General features: G+C 51.8%; 1 protein-coding gene across 3 annotated transcripts in view; it reads right to left on the bottom strand.

The window, feature by feature from the left end:
- The window catches only part of NRF1 (nuclear respiratory factor 1), a 58,425-nt gene that overhangs the window by 4,762 nt on the left and 34,182 nt on the right, over positions 1 to 19,481 (bottom strand). For all 3 annotated transcript variants that reach the window (XM_063153612.1, XM_063153611.1, XM_063153613.1), the window contains exon 10: positions 18,199 to 18,323. In XM_063153612.1, the coding sequence (XP_063009682.1) occupies positions 18,199 to 18,323 (125 nt within the window). The remainder of the gene's footprint in view (positions 1 to 18,198; positions 18,324 to 19,481) is intronic.

Here is a 19,481-nt window from a genome sequence, read left to right as displayed (position 1 = left end):
CCTGAGGAATCCAGCTGAGATTCCTGTGCTCAGGGATGCACTGCAGGGCAGCAGACACCACCTCATCACCAGCTCCCTGCAGAGCCAAGGTGACTTCTGAAGATGTGATGGAAGAATTCTTGTCAATGATTCAGAATGAGTAGATTTTAATACACAAAAAGCCCCAAAACCAAGCCAGATGAACCTCCAAAAAATGAAATGCTTGCCCTTGGTGGGCAGCACAACAAAGGGGCACTGGGCATGCTTTGGCCTGCATTCTCAGGTGTAAAACATCAAGGCTGATGCAGGTAAGTAGGGAATAATCATCTTTTCTGATTGTTTTTCCCTCAGTAAGACACGAGCTTGAAGTGCAGCATGGAAACCTGCACTTAGGAGGTGGAAAAATCCCAGATGACAGCTGAAGATAGGGCTGGTGAAGCTCTGGAGCAGAGTCTCCATCACTGGAGGTGTTTTAGAGGAAGCGAGACTGAGGCTGGCTCAGGAAAGGAGCTGCTCCTACAGAATCCTGGAGCAAAACCCATTGCTGTCCTCACCACTTTTGGACACCACCTGGAGTGTCACTGACAACACTGCTCAGCACAAACATTAAAGTGTCCCACAAATGATTTTTAATAGATGTTTCCTTTGACTGGGAGCTTGCTTTGTGAAGATTTCAATAAAATATCCTCTTGACCACCTCCCTTCTGGGGAACTGACCGAGAGGCCTTCAGGAGGTGGAGGAGGGGGCCATCAGTGGGCACCAGGGTGTATTTTCAGGGAGATAAACCAGTTTCTGACCAGGTCCAGCCACAGCAGCTGAAACGAGAGCTCTCCAAGTCAGGTGTTACCCTGACAAACCCCGAATGCCAACCCAAACCTGTCCCTTGAGGCACGAGGTGCTGACACGACACCATGGAAGGGACTTCACCCAAAGCCAGCCTCAGGAATAAAGCATCTCAGGAATCCCACCACACTCAGCAGTGACAGAGGAGCAAAGACATCTCTCAACACAGACACTTGGTTTAAGATAAGATGAATGAAAGCTCAGCCTCCATCTTTTACCACTCCAGCTGCAAGAGCATCAGCGATTGGCTCTGACATCTCTCAGGATGACAATTGAAGGATTTTTCCCATCAGAAATGGCCCAGTGCCCCATCTCTGGAGGTGTCCAAGGTCAGCTTGGGCAGGGCTGGGGGCAGCCTGGGACAGTGGGAGGTGTGGCTGGAACAGGAGATGATCTTTGGTCCCTTCCAACCCAAGCTGGTCTGGGTTCTGTGATGCTGACAAACCACAAAACCCCCATGCAGTGATGCAAGCTCTGAGAGAACTTTCCAGGCTCACAAGTCACAGCTCTTCCCTACAGAACCTCTGTGCCAGCCAGGTCAGAACGTGAAAGTTTCTCCACCAAATTATCTGCAAGAAGCTGTGGTCCTCATTCAAGATCCTCCATCTGTCTTTTCAGGAGCTACTCTGGTCAAAACCCCAATAAAGAACAATTTTATGGGACACCTGAAGCTTTGGTACCAAAGTTGAATCAATTAAGTGACATCATAGCCCTGACTTTTCCTTAGGAGGGAAGATGATAAATGCAGATGAGATCCAGCATTCCCACCCACAGCTGCACAGGAGCCACTGCCTCCTTCCCTGCATCCAGCACAGCTCCAGGGCCACAGCTCATCCCCCACACTGTCCCTGGGGTCCCCTGCCCGCTTGACCTGCCCAGTGACTCCTTCTCTCCTGAGCTTTTCCAGGAATGCCTGGATGGGGCACTCGGGGCTGGGGGGCAGAGCGGGGATGGGCACAGCTGGGACGTGGTGACCTTGGGGATCTTCTCCAACCCAAGTGACCCAGAGTGGGATTCTGGCTCCTCTGCATCTGCTGCAGGGAGTTTTCCCTCTCTGCTCTCTCAGGGCAGCAGGAGTTGCTGTCTCAGTGACCCCAAAGCCACTGGTTGATCTGGGACACCATGGGAACGGGGCAGGTCAGGAGGCAACACCACATTTACACGGCTCCATTTTCCTCCCATCCCTCAGCTTCAGCACAATGCTGGTGTTTTGCAACAAGGTGTTGTTTTAAATAAAATCCAAACATCCAGACCTGGGGTTTATCTCCAAATCTCAGTCAGGAACCAACCCTCCTGCCCTGGCTGGGAGCACCAGCATCTTCGGGACATTCCTGATTTCTTCCTCCCTGTGAGGAGGGAAGGGCCATGGCCTAGCCACCATCTGAAACATCTTTGCATTAATCTCCCTTATTTCTTCCAGATCTTTTGTGGGGGCTTTGAGTTTTTGGGGTTTGTTTTGGATGTTTAGGGAGTTTCTGGACTTCTTTTAAGTTGCAGCACTTAGAGACAAAACCCACAGGGCTGGAACTCCTGATTTACAGGAATTATCTCCTCTGGAGCCTCAGCACTTCCACGGAAAGAGGGAAATCAAATCCCAGTGAGCCAACCTGATGCCCAGACTTCCCTGGCACAGCAAAGACCCTCAGTCTGCAGCAGTGGTGACAAATGTGTCATTCACTGGTGGCACCAGTGCCATGGACCTCTGTCTTTGCAGCAAGGACAGCCCCAGGAGGAAAAAACTTGCAGTGATGTTTAACATGGGAAACAAGCTGAAATCCCAGCTTTTCCCCTTTTTTTTTGATGGAAAAACTCCCAAGAAAAGGGTTCTGCTTGGGAAAAGCAGAACAGCAGTTTGGTGTCCTGGGGGTGGATTAGCTCCACACTTTTTACTTTGCCTTACCTGAGGCCTCCTCTCCCCTTCATGGGGTGAGTTCAGAGCTGGAGAACAGCCCCTGGGCATCACCTGAGGCAGAATTGAGCTGTCCCTGCTTAAGCTCAGTCCTCACCTAGACCTGCCCCTCTAGTGCTGGGTCTCCAGGACGTGGCACCTCAAACTGGAGTCGATTTGTCACTAAGGAGAGGTGACAAACCCAGGGGATGTGTCCACCTGTGGGAAGGAAGGTTTTTCCTGGGCTCCAGGGCTGGGAGCTTAGAGAATAACCTGTCTAAGCCTCCCTGATGAGCTGGCTTTGGCGTGGACACACCTGAGAAGATTAGGAGTCTATCGTGGTCAATCATCTCGACACGAAACACAGATAAAAATAGAGAAAGTCCAAACCCCAAAGGTCTGCTCCAGCTGGGCTCTGCTTCCCCCACGATCTGCTGGGTGCTGGCACAAAACAGGGGCAGACAGGGGTTATCTGTGCCCAGCTTCTCAGGAACTGGGGAGAGGAAACACCTCAGGATAATTCAGCCTGTTCCTCTCCCCAGGAATCAGGTGTTAAACCATGAACGAGATTCTGAACAATCACCTCAAAGGGATCCCTGGTAGATCTTGCCAAAAATACTTTGCTTTTAACATCCATGGGGCTCTCCCAGAGGAAGAGATGGATTCTTATCCTGCTTTTATAAACAGTTTTTAGTGTCCTGTATTTTCCACAGGTTTTTATTAATGGCTACTGTGTGAAGCACGGCACCTAAAATTACAAAAGCATTTTATTACCTGAGTGAAATCACCACATCCCAAAGGCTTTTCAACCCCAAACGGTGCCCAGGCACAAAAACCAGACAGACAGAGCCCCTCTAACCCCGAGAAACACCAAGAGGGACCTAAGGGTCCAAGTGCAAAACCAGCTAAATCCCAACATTCCAAACTACCACCACAAAAATCCACTCACCTGACGAACCCTCTGCCACGTTCCACTTGCAACATGAATAGTCTGCTGCTAGCATGCCTGACAATGAAATGCAAGTGTAAAAGGGGAGATACTACAGCTGGAGAGGGGGATTTAGTGGGGTCATTAATGTATTCATAGGAAATGCATCCTTTGCTTTACTGGGTGAGTGCAAAAATTCAGTGCCCCCACAGAAGTAACACCCCAATATCAGGCAGAGCAACTAAAGTATTTCTAATTCCACACAGAACATGGAGTGTGTAAGTGGGAGGTAAGAATAAGGCACTGCCAGGTATTTTACCAACATTTGGATGTTGAATTGGCCCAGAGAGGCCCACTGAGGAAAGTCTGCAGTGAAATCCATCAAGGAGGAGCTCAGGCCGCCTCCAACAAAGCTCTCCACAATTCCCACCGTGAGAGACAAATGGCTGCCAAAGTGGAATTTCCACACGTCCCAGGAGCACGAGGCTGGGAAGTTCATGGACTCCAGGCTCCCCTTGGGGCCTGGCAGGAGCTCCATGTGATTTTAAGGCTCGGGGTGCCTGGCAGGTTTCGGCGGGGCCGACGGATCACGAGCGAGCACGGACGGACGCGGGCACATCCTACAGAGCGCTGAGCACATGGAGACATAAAGCAGCCATTGTGCTGGCAGAAAGGCAATCTGTAACCAGATAGGCCCTGGCTCCATCTAAAAGCCATTTTCCCAGCATTTTTGCAGATTTGCTCCCCAGGAGCTTTCCCTGCCACAACAGGGTGCACATTCATGGCAAACCGGCGGCTCCGACGCCTCAGGTTCTCTCCCCTGCCCCATCAGTGCCTCTGTGCCAGGGAATTCTGTGCTCCTAACCCAACAGAGGTGGCTGGAGCCCTCCAGGAGAGCCTTTGGAGGAGGATAATTCCTTGGGAAGGCATTTAAAGCTTTACCTTGATATGGAAAGCTGCAGCTGTGGTGATCTGCTGGAGCCTCACCTCGCACTAGGGTCCTGCCCAGATACCAGGAGGTAAGTCTGGCTTTTTTCCTTAGGGGAAAAGGGGCTGCAAATGCCCCTGAAGGTTCCTATTTTCCCCCTTTTCCTCAAAGCACAGCCTCCAAATCCAGCTAGAAAAGCATCCCTGCTGCAAACCAGCACATCCCCTCCTGCAGCAGTGTCCCAGGCTTTGGTGTCCTTTATAGGACAAAGGACACATTTGGCACAGTTCCCCCAGGGCAGGATGGACCTGGCCCATCCTCAACGAGGTAAGCAATAAATCACAGTGGAAACACGGCTCAGATGTGGAACTTTTCATGTAAAGAGCAAGTTTTTACAGTCCACATTCCTCCTTTTCTGTAGCCCACCGTGCCCGGCAGGTGAGATGGGGCTCCCACCTTGCTCTCCTGAGAGTATTTATCCTTGGAATGCTGCTGCCTCTGGCAGATTCCTCCCTTTCAAACTCTGCACATCTGGTGCAAAAAACACAAAGTTTGGGCTCTGGCCTGGCGACTGAAGGCACAGAACTTTTGTGCTCCAACCACGCAGGCCTGGGGGTTGGAAGTGTCCTTTGCACACCAAGAGAAAGCAACGATGGGTGCAGGGAGAGGGATGAGTTTGTTTTCCCAAAAAGGAGATTTCCAGCTGTTTTGTCCCTGTGGGTCTCACTGTGGATGTGCAAAGTGGAGATTGTGGCACATGGACAAAATCTGTGAGGAGAATCAAGCAGTGCAAGAGTCTGTGCTGTCCCTTCCCAGGCAGACAGAACAGGTTGGGAAATGAGAGAGCTGGAGTGGTGGTGGTGGCTGGAGAATTCTGGTTTTTATTTGCTGGGATGATTCAGGCCCAAATTCCCACAGCTCTGGCTCAGATGGGAGGCCCACAGGTGAGGAAGCACATCTCCAACAGCAGCAAATACACAGAAACCCTAACACCTGGCTGAGTCCAAGTCTTCATTTTCTGCTGGACTTCAAACCTCTTATTATGTAATTCCTATTTGGAAGTGCAACTCAAACTGGTTTTTTTTTTGAGAGAACGCACCAGGAACCTCTGAGAAAGACATCATAACTCATCCTTGGGTCAGAGCAATGGGAAATAACAGGGACCAAACTCACTGCTGGCTCTGACTGAGCAGAAACCCCCCTGGCTGCTGATCCCTGCCACTTCAAAGGAGCTGAGCATCCCCCATGGATGCCAGCAATAAAATTCCACTTCCATTAGCTCCATGGCCACCACTTAAAGGCAGCAGTCCCACTTTACACACCAATTAGAGCTCCCCTAATGCCTGGCAGTACAAAGCTTTGGGGTTTTTGGTCGTTTCCCCCATGGGAAGGGGTGGAAGGGAAGAGATCAGGCGGCTCGGGGGAATTGCAGAGAGCCTTTCACTGCAGGGCTCTGCTCAGATCTGCCCCAGGCCAGAGGAACAGATGGTCCCTCCCGAGGGCTGGGCTCTGGCTTACACGGAATAAGGATTGTCTCAGGCCACTGGTGGACAATTTGCTGCAGCCACAAACACCCTGCTGGTGGTTTCTGCTCCAGAAACACAGGGATTCCATGGCTACAAAGCAACTGCTGCCCACCTGATCCCAGGCACCTCATTCCTGCAGGGAACTGAGGGGAATTGCTGCCTGTGAGGTGCAGGAACCTGGGTCTCAGGCTGAAACCACCTGCTTTAGCTGTCATCAGCTCCTTGGACTTGTCAGCACCAGCACACGCTCACTGAAATTCCCCTGGGAGGTTAAAAGTGAAAATCATGGGGAAAAGGGAGATGGGGAAGTTCAGGGATCTGAACAACGAGGGGGCAAAGCCACAGGGAAAGGAAGTTTACAGTCTGTAAGATGGGGATGGGAATGATAAACCCATGATTAATTTCAAACCGATCCCAGTGCTAGTGCTCCCTCAGTCTGTATCTTCTCCAGGGCAGAACTGAACTCCCCATGGGCAGGGGGCAAAAAGTCCATTGAGTATCCCAGCAGCAGAAGAGGGTCCACATGAGCCACCAGGAAGTGTTACCCAGAGAGGAGAATTTCTATAACTGTGAGGGAATAAATTATGCCAAAAAATATGGAGGGTGGGAGGCATAAGTCAAATTCAGGCTTAAAAATGCCACTCATGATTTTGGAAAATACTCAGAGGAAAGCACTTGGGGAGAAAGGGCTTTCCTAAAATTCTTGGAACCTGTTGTGCAGCTCCAGGCAGAATCCTGGCAGTGAGGGCTCCTGCCCTGGCTTTTCAGGGATGGCTCCAGGGACATCCAGTGGGGCTGGGCTGGTGCAGCCTCTCCCAGAGTGTGAGGAGCAGGGAAAATAGGGCGATTCCCTGGAATCTTCCTGCACAGCTGTCTACCCTCTGAGGATTACTGCTGTCACATGAGCTGCTTTACAGCAAAGCCAAGCTGTCTCCACGAGCTGAGAAGGTCACTGGGAGACAGGGCCCTGCAGGGACAGACACATCACCCTGCTGTGCCTTCCCAAAGGGACGCCAGGCTGTGGGAAGGGCGTTCCCCACGCTCACAGGGCAAGGGAAGGTGGCTCTGCCTCCTCCCCTCTGCTCAGCTGGGCTGCACATCACAGGAGGGATGTCCCAGGGCTGAGCCACAGCTTGACCAGGCTCCAAGCAAAGTGCTGCAAGCTGGAAGAGTCCTCATGGTGACAGATTTGCCTTCTCCTCCTCGGGTGCCCACCAGTGCTTGGGACAAAGCCACCCAATGGTCACCACAAAGGGACACCAAGGCGCAGCTGTGTCGCAGACATGTTTTATGAAAAATCCTTTCTTTAAGATTTTTCCCCTTGAGAAGCTGAGAGGCCTCAGGAACAAAATGTAAACAATGATTATCTGCTGCTGTGGAATGCAACAGGTGCATCTGGGATTGGCCCATGTTGGTTGTTTCTAATTAATGGCCAATCACAGACAGCTGGCTCAGAGAGTCTGAGCACAAGGCCCTGCCCCTGTTATCATTCTTTTCTATTCTATTCTTAGCTAACCTTCTGCAGAAATCCTTTTTTCTACTCTTTTAGTATAGTTTTAATGTAATATAAATATAATAAAATAATAAATCAGCCTTCTGAATCATGGAGTCAGATCCTCGTCTCTTCCCTCAACCTGAGACCCCCGTGAACACCACACAGAGCTGCAACTCCTCAGGCTCCTGTGCAACCTGCTGATGCCTCAAATAACACCCCAGTCAATCCCAGAGCAGGAAATCTCCTCCTCAGTCCCAAATCTAAGGGATGAACATCAAGGAAGAGGAAAGAATTTCACTTGGGAAAGCAGAAATCTGAAAGTTCAGTGCAGCCCCTTGGGAAAATTCATTAAAACCTCCCATGTTCCTCACTCTGTCGGGGCAGGGCTGGTGCACAAGGAAAACCTTTCTGCTCACAGGGGCTGCAGGACAGGGCTCTTTACTATGCCCCAGAGGCATCAGACAGATGGGGCTGTGCTTTTAGCCTTTAAAATCAGAGCCTGCTCCGGAGATCCAACGAGGAGGATAAATCCAGGCACCCAGAGAGCCTCTGGGTGTGCTCAGGAAAAAAGCAATGGAGGAACTTGGGAGGGCAGAGCCTGCTGAGGAAGCAGCTGAGGCTCTCAGGAAAGAGGGGCTGAGCACTTTTCAAGGCAGAGGAAGCCAACAGGAGTTTGGAGAAGCCACAATCCAGAGAGGAGCAGGGAGCACACAAACCACAAGCGGCCCCGCAGGGAGGAAACTTTGGTGCAAAACAAAAGGCCACGAGCTGGGTAAATGAAGAGCCAGCAACCCTCAGTGCAGGGAGCAGCCCCAGGGTGCAGGCAGGGCATTTCTCCATCCCCGGGGTGGGGAGGGAGCTCCCAGAGCCCAGCTCATTTCCTGAGATGCCTCCCGCAGCAGCGACAGCTTGCTGGGATTTCAGCCAGCTTCCCATTTGGATCAGATTGCACCCCGCACCCCCGACAGCCATTAAGGCTCACAAAGTGCCCTCGGGTCACAGCAGCCTCCTTCCATTCCCATTTTCAGGACAGGGTGGCCTGAGCCAGCCCAGCCCAGCCCGCAGCCAGCAGGGCACCGTGATGGTGGCAGGAGCTGTGTCCTGCTGTCACCCACCAGCCACGGGGTGCAGGGGATCAGGGAGCCCCTCTCCACCTGCCCAGGGAAGCCCAGGGAATGAATTCCCTGGGCACAGCACAGGTGGAAGCAGCAGTGACATCCCCAGCCTTGCCTGTGTCCCTCCCCAGCACGGATGGGGATGAGGCAGGAGACCCTGCAAGCCAAAATCTGCCCAAATCTGCCCTGGGAGATGCTGCAGCTGCTGGATGCTGCCCATCCTCAGCCCTGGGCTCAGCTGGAGGAGCTGCCCTGAACTCCAGGCACAAATTTAGCCCTGCTCTGGGCAGCAGCTCACAAGGAGGGAGAGCTGGGACCTCTCTTTGAGGTTTCAGGATGAGCAGGGATGGTGCCAGCAGCACTAACCTGCCCTGGATCTCTGCTGTTAAGCTGGAAGATCTGCCAGAGATGGGCTCAGAAAGCTGAGGTGGGGCTGCCACAAGCTCCAGATAGTTTGGAATGAGTTGTTACTACAGGGAGAATCCACCACAGGGGAATTTCATCCTGGAGAAAGGAGCAGCAAAGCAGAGCTGGTCTCGATTTTGGCTTCATCTTCATCCACCCAGCTGTTTTCTCCAGGCTGGTGGTGCCTGTGGCCCTTCCAGGAGCACCACAAGCCTGTCTGGACCCCCTGAAGAAGCTCTGCTGGTCAAGCCTCAGACCCAGGTTAGGTTAAGCATGGAGGAGGACAAAAGGAACTGGAACAAGGACTCAGCAGCATCTCTGATGGGTCAGGAGAGATTTCTGCTCCCAGCTGTGCCCTTCTCCCTAAGCCAAGGGTTATAAATAACACAGCACCATGCTGGAGAGGTGCAGCTTGTCAGGAGAGCAGTTCCCTATCCTGGAGCCAAAACTCTGATCCCAGAGGGTGGCACTGCTGAGATCTGCCTGCAGACACCCTTCAAAAACACCTCCCTCCTTTCCATCCTTTCCATCCTTTCCATCCCTTCCATCCCCATTCCTGGGCTGGAAACAGTGGCAAACCAGGGAATGCTTCCTTGTGCTTCCAGATGTATTTAGAAGAACTCTACTGGCTGCCATTCCTGTCCTGCCTGGCTTCAATCACATTAAAATTCCCACCTACTGCAGACACCCCAAAAAATTTGCTGTGACCACAGAGCCACGTGCCCTGAGAGCCCCAGGCACCCAGAGGGGACCAGGAAAGCTCAGGGCACGGCTCTCGAAGCCAAATTGTTGGGGATTTTCACACAATAAACAGAAAAACCCCTGGAATTTAACGTGAATGCTGCTGGTGGTGGTAAAGACAATGAAAAGTCACTAAGAGATCACAGAACCACGGAATGGTTTTGGGTGGGAAGGGACCTTTCAAGGGCACCCAGTGCCACCCCTGCCATGGCAGGGACACCTCCCCCTGTCCCAGGCTGCTCCAGCCCCAGTGTCCAGCCTGGCCTTGGGCACTGCAGGGATCAGGGGCAGCCCCAGCTGCTCTGGCAATGCCAGCCCAGGCAGGAATTCCTCATTGCCAAGATGCCACCCATGGCTGCCCTCTGGCAGTGGGAGCCATTCCCTGTGTGCTGTCCCTGCAGGCCTTGTCCCCAGTCCCTCTGCAGCTCTGCTGGAGCCCCTGCAGGCCCTGCAACGTGCTGGGAGCTCTCCCTGGAGCTTTGGTTTCCTGAACACAGAGAAAAGCAGGATCAGGGAATACAAACCCATCCCTTCACCTGCCACAGGGCCTCTTTTCAGCACCCACCCTGCACTGAGCAGCTCCTGAACTCCTGAGGGGCTGTGAGATGAAGGTGCCAAAGCCTGGAAAAGCATCCTACAAATCCACCAAACAAACAGGCTTCAAGTCCAACCCAGACTCACAGGGAATCCCAGTCAAGCATCACATTCAGAGAGTTCCCAGCCAGACTGAGGAATTCCTGGTTTTGGGATGCAGAGTCACCATGTAAATTGTGGGATTTAACAAAAACCAACTGGGATCCATCAAATATGAACCTTCCTAACACGACAGTCAGAAGACAGTGTCAGATCATCTGAATTTTCCAAGGGAAATTCAGGATCAGCCCAAAGGACTTCAGCAAAGAAGGGAACTGCTTTAGGTAGTCAGACCTGCTTTAAATTCTTGCACCAGCCAACAGGCAGCTCCTCTTTCAAAATTTATGGCTAAAGAAGAAATCCTGCCCAGCCTGGAGTCGCTGGCAGTGCTGCTCCCTTCCCTCTCGCAGCCCAGAACAAAAGGGAACATATTGCAGCTATGCTGAGAGAGAGGAGGGCTGCTGTCTATTGCTTTAAATGTAATGTTAATGCCCTGTAATCAGCTTTAATTTTTAAACAGACCCAGCCCTCCTGTCCATTTCCCCTAATTCAGGACACGTGGAAGGTGAATGGCCTGTGCTCAAAGCAGGCCAGCCTGGGCTGTGACAGCTGGGGAGCCTGGCAGGCTCAACGGCCTCATCACAGCAATGCATGTCAGAGCTCACCAGGGGAGGGCTGGAGATGCTCTGAGGTCAGGGAGAAGCCAGGGGACAAGGCCAGACAGGGCACGGCTCCTTTAGGGGCTGGGAGCACCCAGAGACCAGCAGGAGAGGGAGAAATGATGGAAATGTCCAAGGAAAGGCCTGGGATAAACCCCTCATTGCCCCAGGGAAGGGGCTCCATAAACCCCTCCCTGCCCCAAGGAAGGGGCTCCATAAACCCCTGGGATAAACCTCTCCCTGCCTCAGGGAAGGGGCTCCATAAACCCTTTGGATAAACCTCTCCCTGCCCCAGGGAAGGGGCTCCATAAACCCTTTGGATAAACCCCTCCCTGCTCCAGGGAAGGGGCTCCATAAACCCCTGGGACAAACCCCTCTCTGCCCCAGGGAAGGGGCTCCATAAACCCTTTGGATAAACCCCTCTCTGCCCCAGGGAAGGGGCTCCATAAACCCCTGGGACAAACCCCTCTCTGCCCCAGGGAAGGGGCTCCATAAACCCCTGGGACAAACCCCTCTCTGCCCCAGGGAAGCCTCACTCCTGTAAATCCCCATTCCACACCATAAGATCTCCCTGAAGCCTTCTCTTCTCCAGGCCAAATAAAGACAACAAAATGAGGTTTTTCTCCCCCAAAGGACCAAGCTGCCCCCAGAAATGCCCACTCTGTGTTCCCACCACAGAAGCCCAAAGGAACTGGGTTGAGCAGGGCTGGTTCCGCCCCACACCTGGAACGGGAGCGGAGCGGGGGAAGCTCTGGCAGGATGTGGGACAGGAGGGGATATTTTTAACCGCGGTTGGTGGGCAGACAAATCCTAATCACCAGCGGGGCCGCGATGTCAGAGCAAAGCCGGGCGCTGGCAGCGGGTGCCAGCCCCGCGTCACGGCGGGATCAGCGCGGCAATCGGCGCCGCAAACACCGCCCCAGCCCAGAGGGGCTGCAGAGGGCACGGCAGGGTGTGCCGGGGGGCACGGCAGGGTGTGCCAGGGGGGGCTCCAAAGGGCATGGCAAGGTGTGCCAGGGGGGAACGGCAAGGTGTGCCATGGGGGGGCTCCAAAGGGCATGGCAAGGTGTGCCAGGGGGGCACGGCAAGGTGTGCCAGGATGGGCACGGCAAGGTGTGCCAGGGGAGCACAGCAAGGTGTGCCAGGGGGGCACGGCAAGGTGTGCCAGGGGGGCACGGCAAGGTGTGCCAGAGGGGCACGGCAAGGTGTGCCAAGGGGGCACGGCAAAGTGTGCCGGGGGGAATGGCAAGGTGTGCCATGGTGGGCACGGCAAGGTGTGCCAGGGTGGGCACAGCAAAGTGTGCCAGGGTGAGCATGGCAAGGTGTGCCAGGGTGGGCACACTGCAGCCCTTGGGGGTGTTCTGGCTCTCCTCGTGCTGGCAGTGAGCTGGGGTTGGTGCCCCAAAATGCCAGCAGGGAATTCCTGGTCACACCCAGCAGTGACCCTGACTGAGTGTCGGTTTTCCCAGCTTTTATGGAGATGGGGTAACTGAGAGGTGTTTGAAGGAATTTCATTCTATTATCAGTTTTGATGAACAGCGAGGCACAAGAGATGTAAATTCAAAGCTATTCCATCAGAAGCTAACCTGCATTTTGGTTACACCACTTTGTAAATGCTTTTCAGCCTGTTAGCTTTTGCCACACAGTGCTGCTGTTACTTCTAACACCAATCACTCAGTATTACCCCATCTCAATAAAAACTAAAAAATCCAACAACAGGGAATGGGGGTGGGCACGGGGTGCAGTCAGGAACCCCTCTCTAAGGGCACACACAGGGGAGTGAGTGTCCTTGGAATCATGGCATCATTAAGGTTGGAAAACACTCCCAGATTGAGTCCCACCATCCCCCAGCACTGCCAAGGCCACCACTGTCCCATGTCCCCAAGTGCCACATCCACGGGGCTTTGAAATCCCAACAGGGATGGGGACTCCAAAGCTCCCTGGGCAGCTCTGCACAGCCCTTTCCAGGGAGGAATTTTCCCTAAAATCCACCCTGAGGCTCTCTGCTCTGCTCCCTCTCCTCCTGTCCCTGTTCCCTGGAGCACAGCCCAACCCCATGTCCCCAAGTGCCACATCCACGGGGCTTTGAAATCCCCTCAGGGATGGGGACTCCAGCCTTGCCCTATTCCAGTGCCTGACAGGAGAGGAATTTCAGTGCCTTTCAATGAGGAATTTTTTTCCCAATATCCTAAACCTCCCTGATGCAATTTGAGGTTTTCCTCTGGCCCTGTTGCTCGTTCCCTGGGAGAAGAGACCCCAACCCCACACAGATGAAACTGCTTTTAACTGAGGTTTATGCCAAGGGATTTCACTCAGAGCCCAACAGCTCTGCTGCTGATAATTATTCATTGATACACAGCAATTTGTCCTCTAGGAAACGCCTCTCCCTGTCCCTGGAGCTGCTCAGCAAACCCAGGAAGGAATTCACTCCTCTGCTCTCCTTGCTGGCTTCTCTTCTACCCTTTCTCATCTGAAACACAGCTGCAAAAATGATTTTTCTCACCTTTCCTTCAGACTGGGATTAAATCCTACCTGTTTCAGGAAAAACCTTCATAAAAAAATTCTGTTCCCACCAGGGAGGCCCTACAAAAAGCTTGACTCTTTCCTTCCTGTCCTCCTGGATGCAAACATGCTGCTCTGCACTTTGCCAAGCTGCTAGCGACTCATTTGGCTCCATCTTCCCTAAAAAGGAGATCCAACAGGAAAAACATAAAATACTCCTTTATAAAAAGTGACATTTGCAGCCCTTAAACCTCCCCCCATGAAGTTTATGTTTTTCTCATGTGAAAAAGCCACCAGCTCCCAGTGGCTCTGTGCTGCACCTCCCTATCCCAAGGGATCCCAAACCTCTTCCCACATGGAAATCACCACCTGGAGCAGCAGTTCTGTGTGGCACTGTCACCCCAAACCCCGCTGAGGCTCCTTTATCCTGTGCATGTTGGAGTCCTGCATGCTGAGAACTTTAAACTTCCTGTGCTGAAGGGCACAGAGCCACAAGAAAATACTATATTTGACCTGAGGCCATGGAGAAAACTTCCATAATTGATTGATAGCACTGAGATTACTGGTGTGGAGTTTGATTAGAAGTCTGTCATATCACAGAGTAAAAACTTAGAGTTTAAAGTTTTAAAATATAACAATATATATAGGGCAAAACAGAAGTTTTAGGGCAGTGGCTAGTTTATCTTCTTCACCTTCTTCATAAGTTTAAGTAGTATTTTGTAATTAGACAAAAAAAGCCCACATTGCTGACTTCGAGTGATTAGTTATTAAGTTAAAAGTAAAAATAATTCAGGTATAATTTCTTAATTGGTTAATTTAGCCTTAAAAGACCTTGTATAAAAAGATATTGGCCATTTTGTAGCTTGTTAGTAGGATGCTGTAGAACTCACCACTTGTAATATAAGTAAGAAATAATAAACACCTAAATCTGAACACAAAATTTCATCTTAAGAGCCTCAATCCCAGCCTTGAGAGAAGCAGGAAAAAGAAGCCAAAAGCCAACAGCACTGATGCCTCCTTGCTGGGCTTGTGAAAGCAGGAGCTCTCTAATCCCCCTGCCCACGTCAGACCCTAATGCTGCTCACAGATCCTGGCTCAGCCCAGCCTGAACACGGCCCCCTCTGCTTGTGTGGGGAGCAGGGTTGGGTTTTTGGGATGGAGAAGGGCAGGATTTAGGGTGGGCTCCTCTCAGTGCCCCCTTTGTGCATCTCCAGCAGCACGGGGAGGAGATCCAGCAGGAAAATCTGCTTTGGGGACAGGAAAAGAGCAGCCAGAGGGAACAAGCAGGATCCACTGGATCTCCGCCTGGGCCAAGCTCTGGTCTGTGAGATTAATTCCCTGGTTATGGCTTGATCCCACATCCTCCTCCACAGCTTCTTCCTCTTCTGTCCCAGCTGGTTTGAATCCCAGCAGGAGCTGGAGCGTTCCACTGCCCTCACCTCGCACAGCAGCCGCGGTTGGTGCTGCTGGACCCTGGCTGGGCAGGAGCTGCCCTGCCCCTCCCGGGCACAGCCCTGCAGGCACGGCCCCGCCCGCAGCCTCATCAATATTTCAGCATCAGCCGGGAAGCCCTGGCAGCTCCCAGGGCCCCACGATCAATGGCAAACAAAGGGCTGCGGGTGAGGCTGCTCCAGCAGGCACCTCCCCAGCTCCTCTCCTCCAAAAGCAGCTCCAGGGCACAGGGCTGTTCTCAGCAGAGCATTTCCCAGCATTTTCAGGGCCTGGTGCTGCCACACTCCCCTCCTCTTGCTCTCCATACCCCTCTGTTCAATACCAACCACTTGGGAACAAAACCATCTGAGGCTCCGAGTGTGGGGTCACCGGTTCCTGCATCCCCACTTGGAGCAGATGCTCCTGAGGAGCAGGAAAACCTTAATGCACTTAGCTGGCTTGACACTGCATGGGAGCAGGAGATCTTGTTTCCTTCAGCTGGGAATGGAACAGATCACAAGATTATCCACAGCCCTTTCTCAGTGCAGCCACGTTCCTGGGCTCCCTGCAAGATATCCAGCCCTAGAGTCCAACATTTCCAGGAATATTCAGAGGTCTCCTTTTTTTTAGCCATCCTGGTTGTCTTGTATTGTTATTATTATTCAGATAATTCCAGAGAAGGGATGGGAAAAATGCCATAGTGAGAGAGAAATGAAAAAAAAAAATTTAAAAAGAGAGGAATTACACTAAATGGCTAATGAAACACCTTGCCTGACCTCCAGAAATTTTCACAGAAATCACGGAATGGTTTGGGTTGGAAGTGAGTTAAAGATCATGGTGTTCCTGCCATGGGGACACCTTCCACTATCCCAGGTTGTTCCAAACCTGCCCAACCCGACCTTGGACACTCCCAGGGATGGGGAGGTGTCAAACTATCTCCTTTGCCATATCAATAAGATGGAGATAAATTTCTATGCTACCCTTCCAGATAGGTTTTCTCCTCAGAAAAGTCTTGCAGAAGGGTCAGAGCATTCCCAGAGAGAAGCATTTATTGGGAATAACAGCAAATTAAGACCTTGCAAGCAAGAGCAAAGGGGAAATTTGCTGGTTAGGACCACTCTGGCTGTGGCATTTTCCCCCAAATCACTCCCAATTCCACCTCCTCTGGACAGAAGGGCACAGAGTGGATTTTCCCTGCTGCATCCATCAAATGGTGTCCATGCAGGAGGATGCTGCCACTCCCACCCCGGCTACAGAGATAAACCCTGCCAGCAGTGAATCCATCTGCTCTGCCTCCCCAGACAGAGACAGCAGCAATGGATACCAGCATCTCCTCCATCCCTGAGGGAGATCTATTAGCTGGTTACGTAAGGAGGCAGCAGCATGGAGCTTCCAAGGACTCCAAAGCCCTTCCCCTTAATACCACCGGAGATTAGAGCAAATCGAAGGAGAGCGGAGAGCAGGCGAGGGGCTGTGGGCGAGCTTGTGCTCACAGGAAAATGCTGCAGCCTCTCCTCTTAATGCACTCTAAATCCCATCTGATTTCCAACTCGGCTGCTAGGAAAAAAAAAAAGGAGAAAAAAAAAGGAAAAAAAAAAATAGCCCAGCCTGTATTGAAATGATGTCAATGCTGGGAGAGTGAGGTGGAGTGACTCAGGGAGGGTGCGGAGAAAAGAAAGGGAGTTAGAGGGGAAGCATCCAGAGGAATCCAGACTGTGAAAGCATTTTGGAAGCAGAGCAGAAGGAGCCAGGGGTGCGGATCTGCTTTTCCAAATCTGATTAGTTGCTGCTTTTGAGCATCCAGGGTCAGATCCTGCCTCTGATAAACACACAGCACTTATCGCCCTCACGCCAGGCTGCCGGCACAATAAACACAATCCTGCTCTTCCCTCGGTGCCAGATGCACTCCCAGCTCCGGGGACAGGGATTTCCCTTCATTTCTGCTCCCTCTTCAGGCTGGCTGACTCCACAGCAAGGGAACCAAACCAGCTCCGAGTGAAGTTCCTCTCCCCTCCTCTGCTGCAAACTGAGCATCGATGTTTCACACAGAGTGCGCTCCTGGCTGGATGAGGATCCTGATGGAAGGCAGCTCTCACCTGAGCAGCTTTCTGCTTTCATGCAGAGTGACATTTCTGTCACCCAGCCACACGTGCTTGGCCCCTCTTTGACTATTCCTGTCCAAACAGCCTCACCCTCGAGGTGAGGTTTCTTTACAACTTCACCCTTTGCGCCCTTTTCCGGCTGATTTTGACACACCTCCTTCCACCTAACCCAAACAACCAGTGGGTTTCTTGGGTAATTCCATAACAACCAGTCTGAGCTTGGAAATTATCCCAGAGTCAGGCTGGAAAAAACCCCTGGGATCACTGAATCCAACCTATGACCCAACACCAAGGCATTCAGTGCCACATCCAGGTGCTCCTTAAACACCTCCAGGCTCAGGCAGAAGCACAGGACAACTGAGGCAGTGGATGACCCCCAACGAGGCACATTTTCATATTCCACTCATCTCTTGAACTGGATTTTATAGATTTACAGTTTTATTTCTAGTTTAAAGAGCTGCAAAAGTCATCAGACTTGGCAGAAGGCATAGAACAGGTGAGAAATGCTACAGAGAATCCCTGGAATCAAGAGATCGACTGTGGTGGGTAGATGGAAAATGAAGCAGGAGGAAAACAACCTGAGGCTGACTCAGGAACAGCCATCAGGTACAGAAAAAAAGCCTTGAGAAGGGCAGGGAATAAGTAATAAAATGTTGGTTTAAGAGTTCTGCAGATGAGTTTATTATGGCACCAACTAATTGTGTTAATTGATCAAGGCTGGTCCTTTCCGTGCTGGGCACAGACACACATCACAGAGCAGTTTTCCCAAAAAAACCCTAAGGATGTAGAGCCAGCTGGCAAAGGAGGGAAAGAGCAGAGCCACCAGCACCATGGGAGCAAAGAAGGAGTTAATGCTCCCATTCCACCCTGAGATTAAAACTCACAACTGCTCAGTGACCCCCTGAGTGAGGAGGAGTATTTTACCACCCAAACCGTGCCATTTCAGTAAAAAGAGAGGAAAAGACCATTTTTAAGAGCCCAAATAAAAAAAAGCCAAACCAAACCCTTTGCAGAGGCCTTACCATTGGCATCCTGGACTCCTGTGAGCGCTCCCACTGCTGCTGCAGTTTCCCCAGACAGGACAATCTGTCCCCCTCCCTGAAGGGTGGCCTCGGCCAGCGTGGCTACGGCGTGGGCAGCGGCTTCACTGCAGGGGGAGGCAAGGGTTAGGAACAGCAGAGGAGCAAATGAAATAAAATAAACCTCCATTTAACCAGCAAACACACGCCAGGAGAGCAGCCCAGAGCACAGGGATTCCTATCTGGCCTGGGGGAAGTGATGCACAGCAGGAAATCAGCACTGCAGCAGGAAGGGATGGGAAGGAGCTGCCTCTGGTGGATTTTTTCAGGTCTTTTAGAACAGCCCCGTGTTCTCCCTTTCTCCTGGGACTTGGATAAAACTTTGGGACAGTTCCATGTGGCTCCTTCCTGCCTCTGCATTCAGGTATCAGACTTTGGCACTGGCACATCCTGGGGCTCTGCAGATCTCAGAGCTCTCGCTGGTTCTGCCCCTTCACCTCACCAGCATCACCAGCTCTGGCTTTCAGCTTCTCCCCAGCCAAGTGGCTCAATAATTCTTTTTAGTGAGCATTATTTTCCAGCAGAGTGCTGTTAAATTTCTTCACATGATGAAGAAAATCTTGCCTGGCTTCCCTCCTCCCCTCGGCACATCCTTCTCCTTCAGGAGCTCTGGGAAGGCATTTTCCCTGCAGGGCAGCTCAGCAAACCTGGCATCAGGTGTAACCCCAAGCCCAGCCTTCCCACTTCTAAAAAAAAAACATGTAGGGAAATCTGGAATCCTGGAAATGTGCAGGATAAAATCCTGCAAGTTGGATTTGGGGAGATGAGGCTTTTTCCTGTAACTCCAGTGTCCTGAAAAGATCGTTTGGTTTTAAAAGAGAATTTTACAGGGAAATATTAGTTAAAAAAGCCTATTTGAGCAACCTCGTGTAGCCGACAAGAAATATCTGAAGGACTCAAATCTGCATCATAAAAGCAGAAACAGTTCTAGGTGTGCTTGGAATTCAGTTCCAACAGAGATTCGGGAGCTGGGATCCAAGTGATTCCTTCAGCAATTTCTGGATGGAACAAGGTCCTGGGGCTTTATTCCAGCTACCAGCAGTGTGATCTGGTGCCCTGTCCCATCCCCTGGCTGCCCAGCCAACAGCCTCTAACCAGGATCCTGGTTTGGATGAGGGAAATTCTTTTCTACACCTCAGCAGTGGGAAACCTCCTTCACTGCTGTACTGTGATTTCCTATCCCTCAGGAATGGGATATGGGAAATGGGATAAATGGGAAATGGCCA

The sequence above is a fragment of the Melospiza melodia genome, chromosome 4 (assembly GCF_035770615.1).
Source record: "Melospiza melodia melodia isolate bMelMel2 chromosome 4, bMelMel2.pri, whole genome shotgun sequence".
NCBI lineage: Eukaryota > Metazoa > Chordata > Aves > Passeriformes > Passerellidae > Melospiza > Melospiza melodia.
Note: the sequence above shows the minus strand (reverse complement) of the source record. Positions and strands in the feature narration are given on the sequence as shown.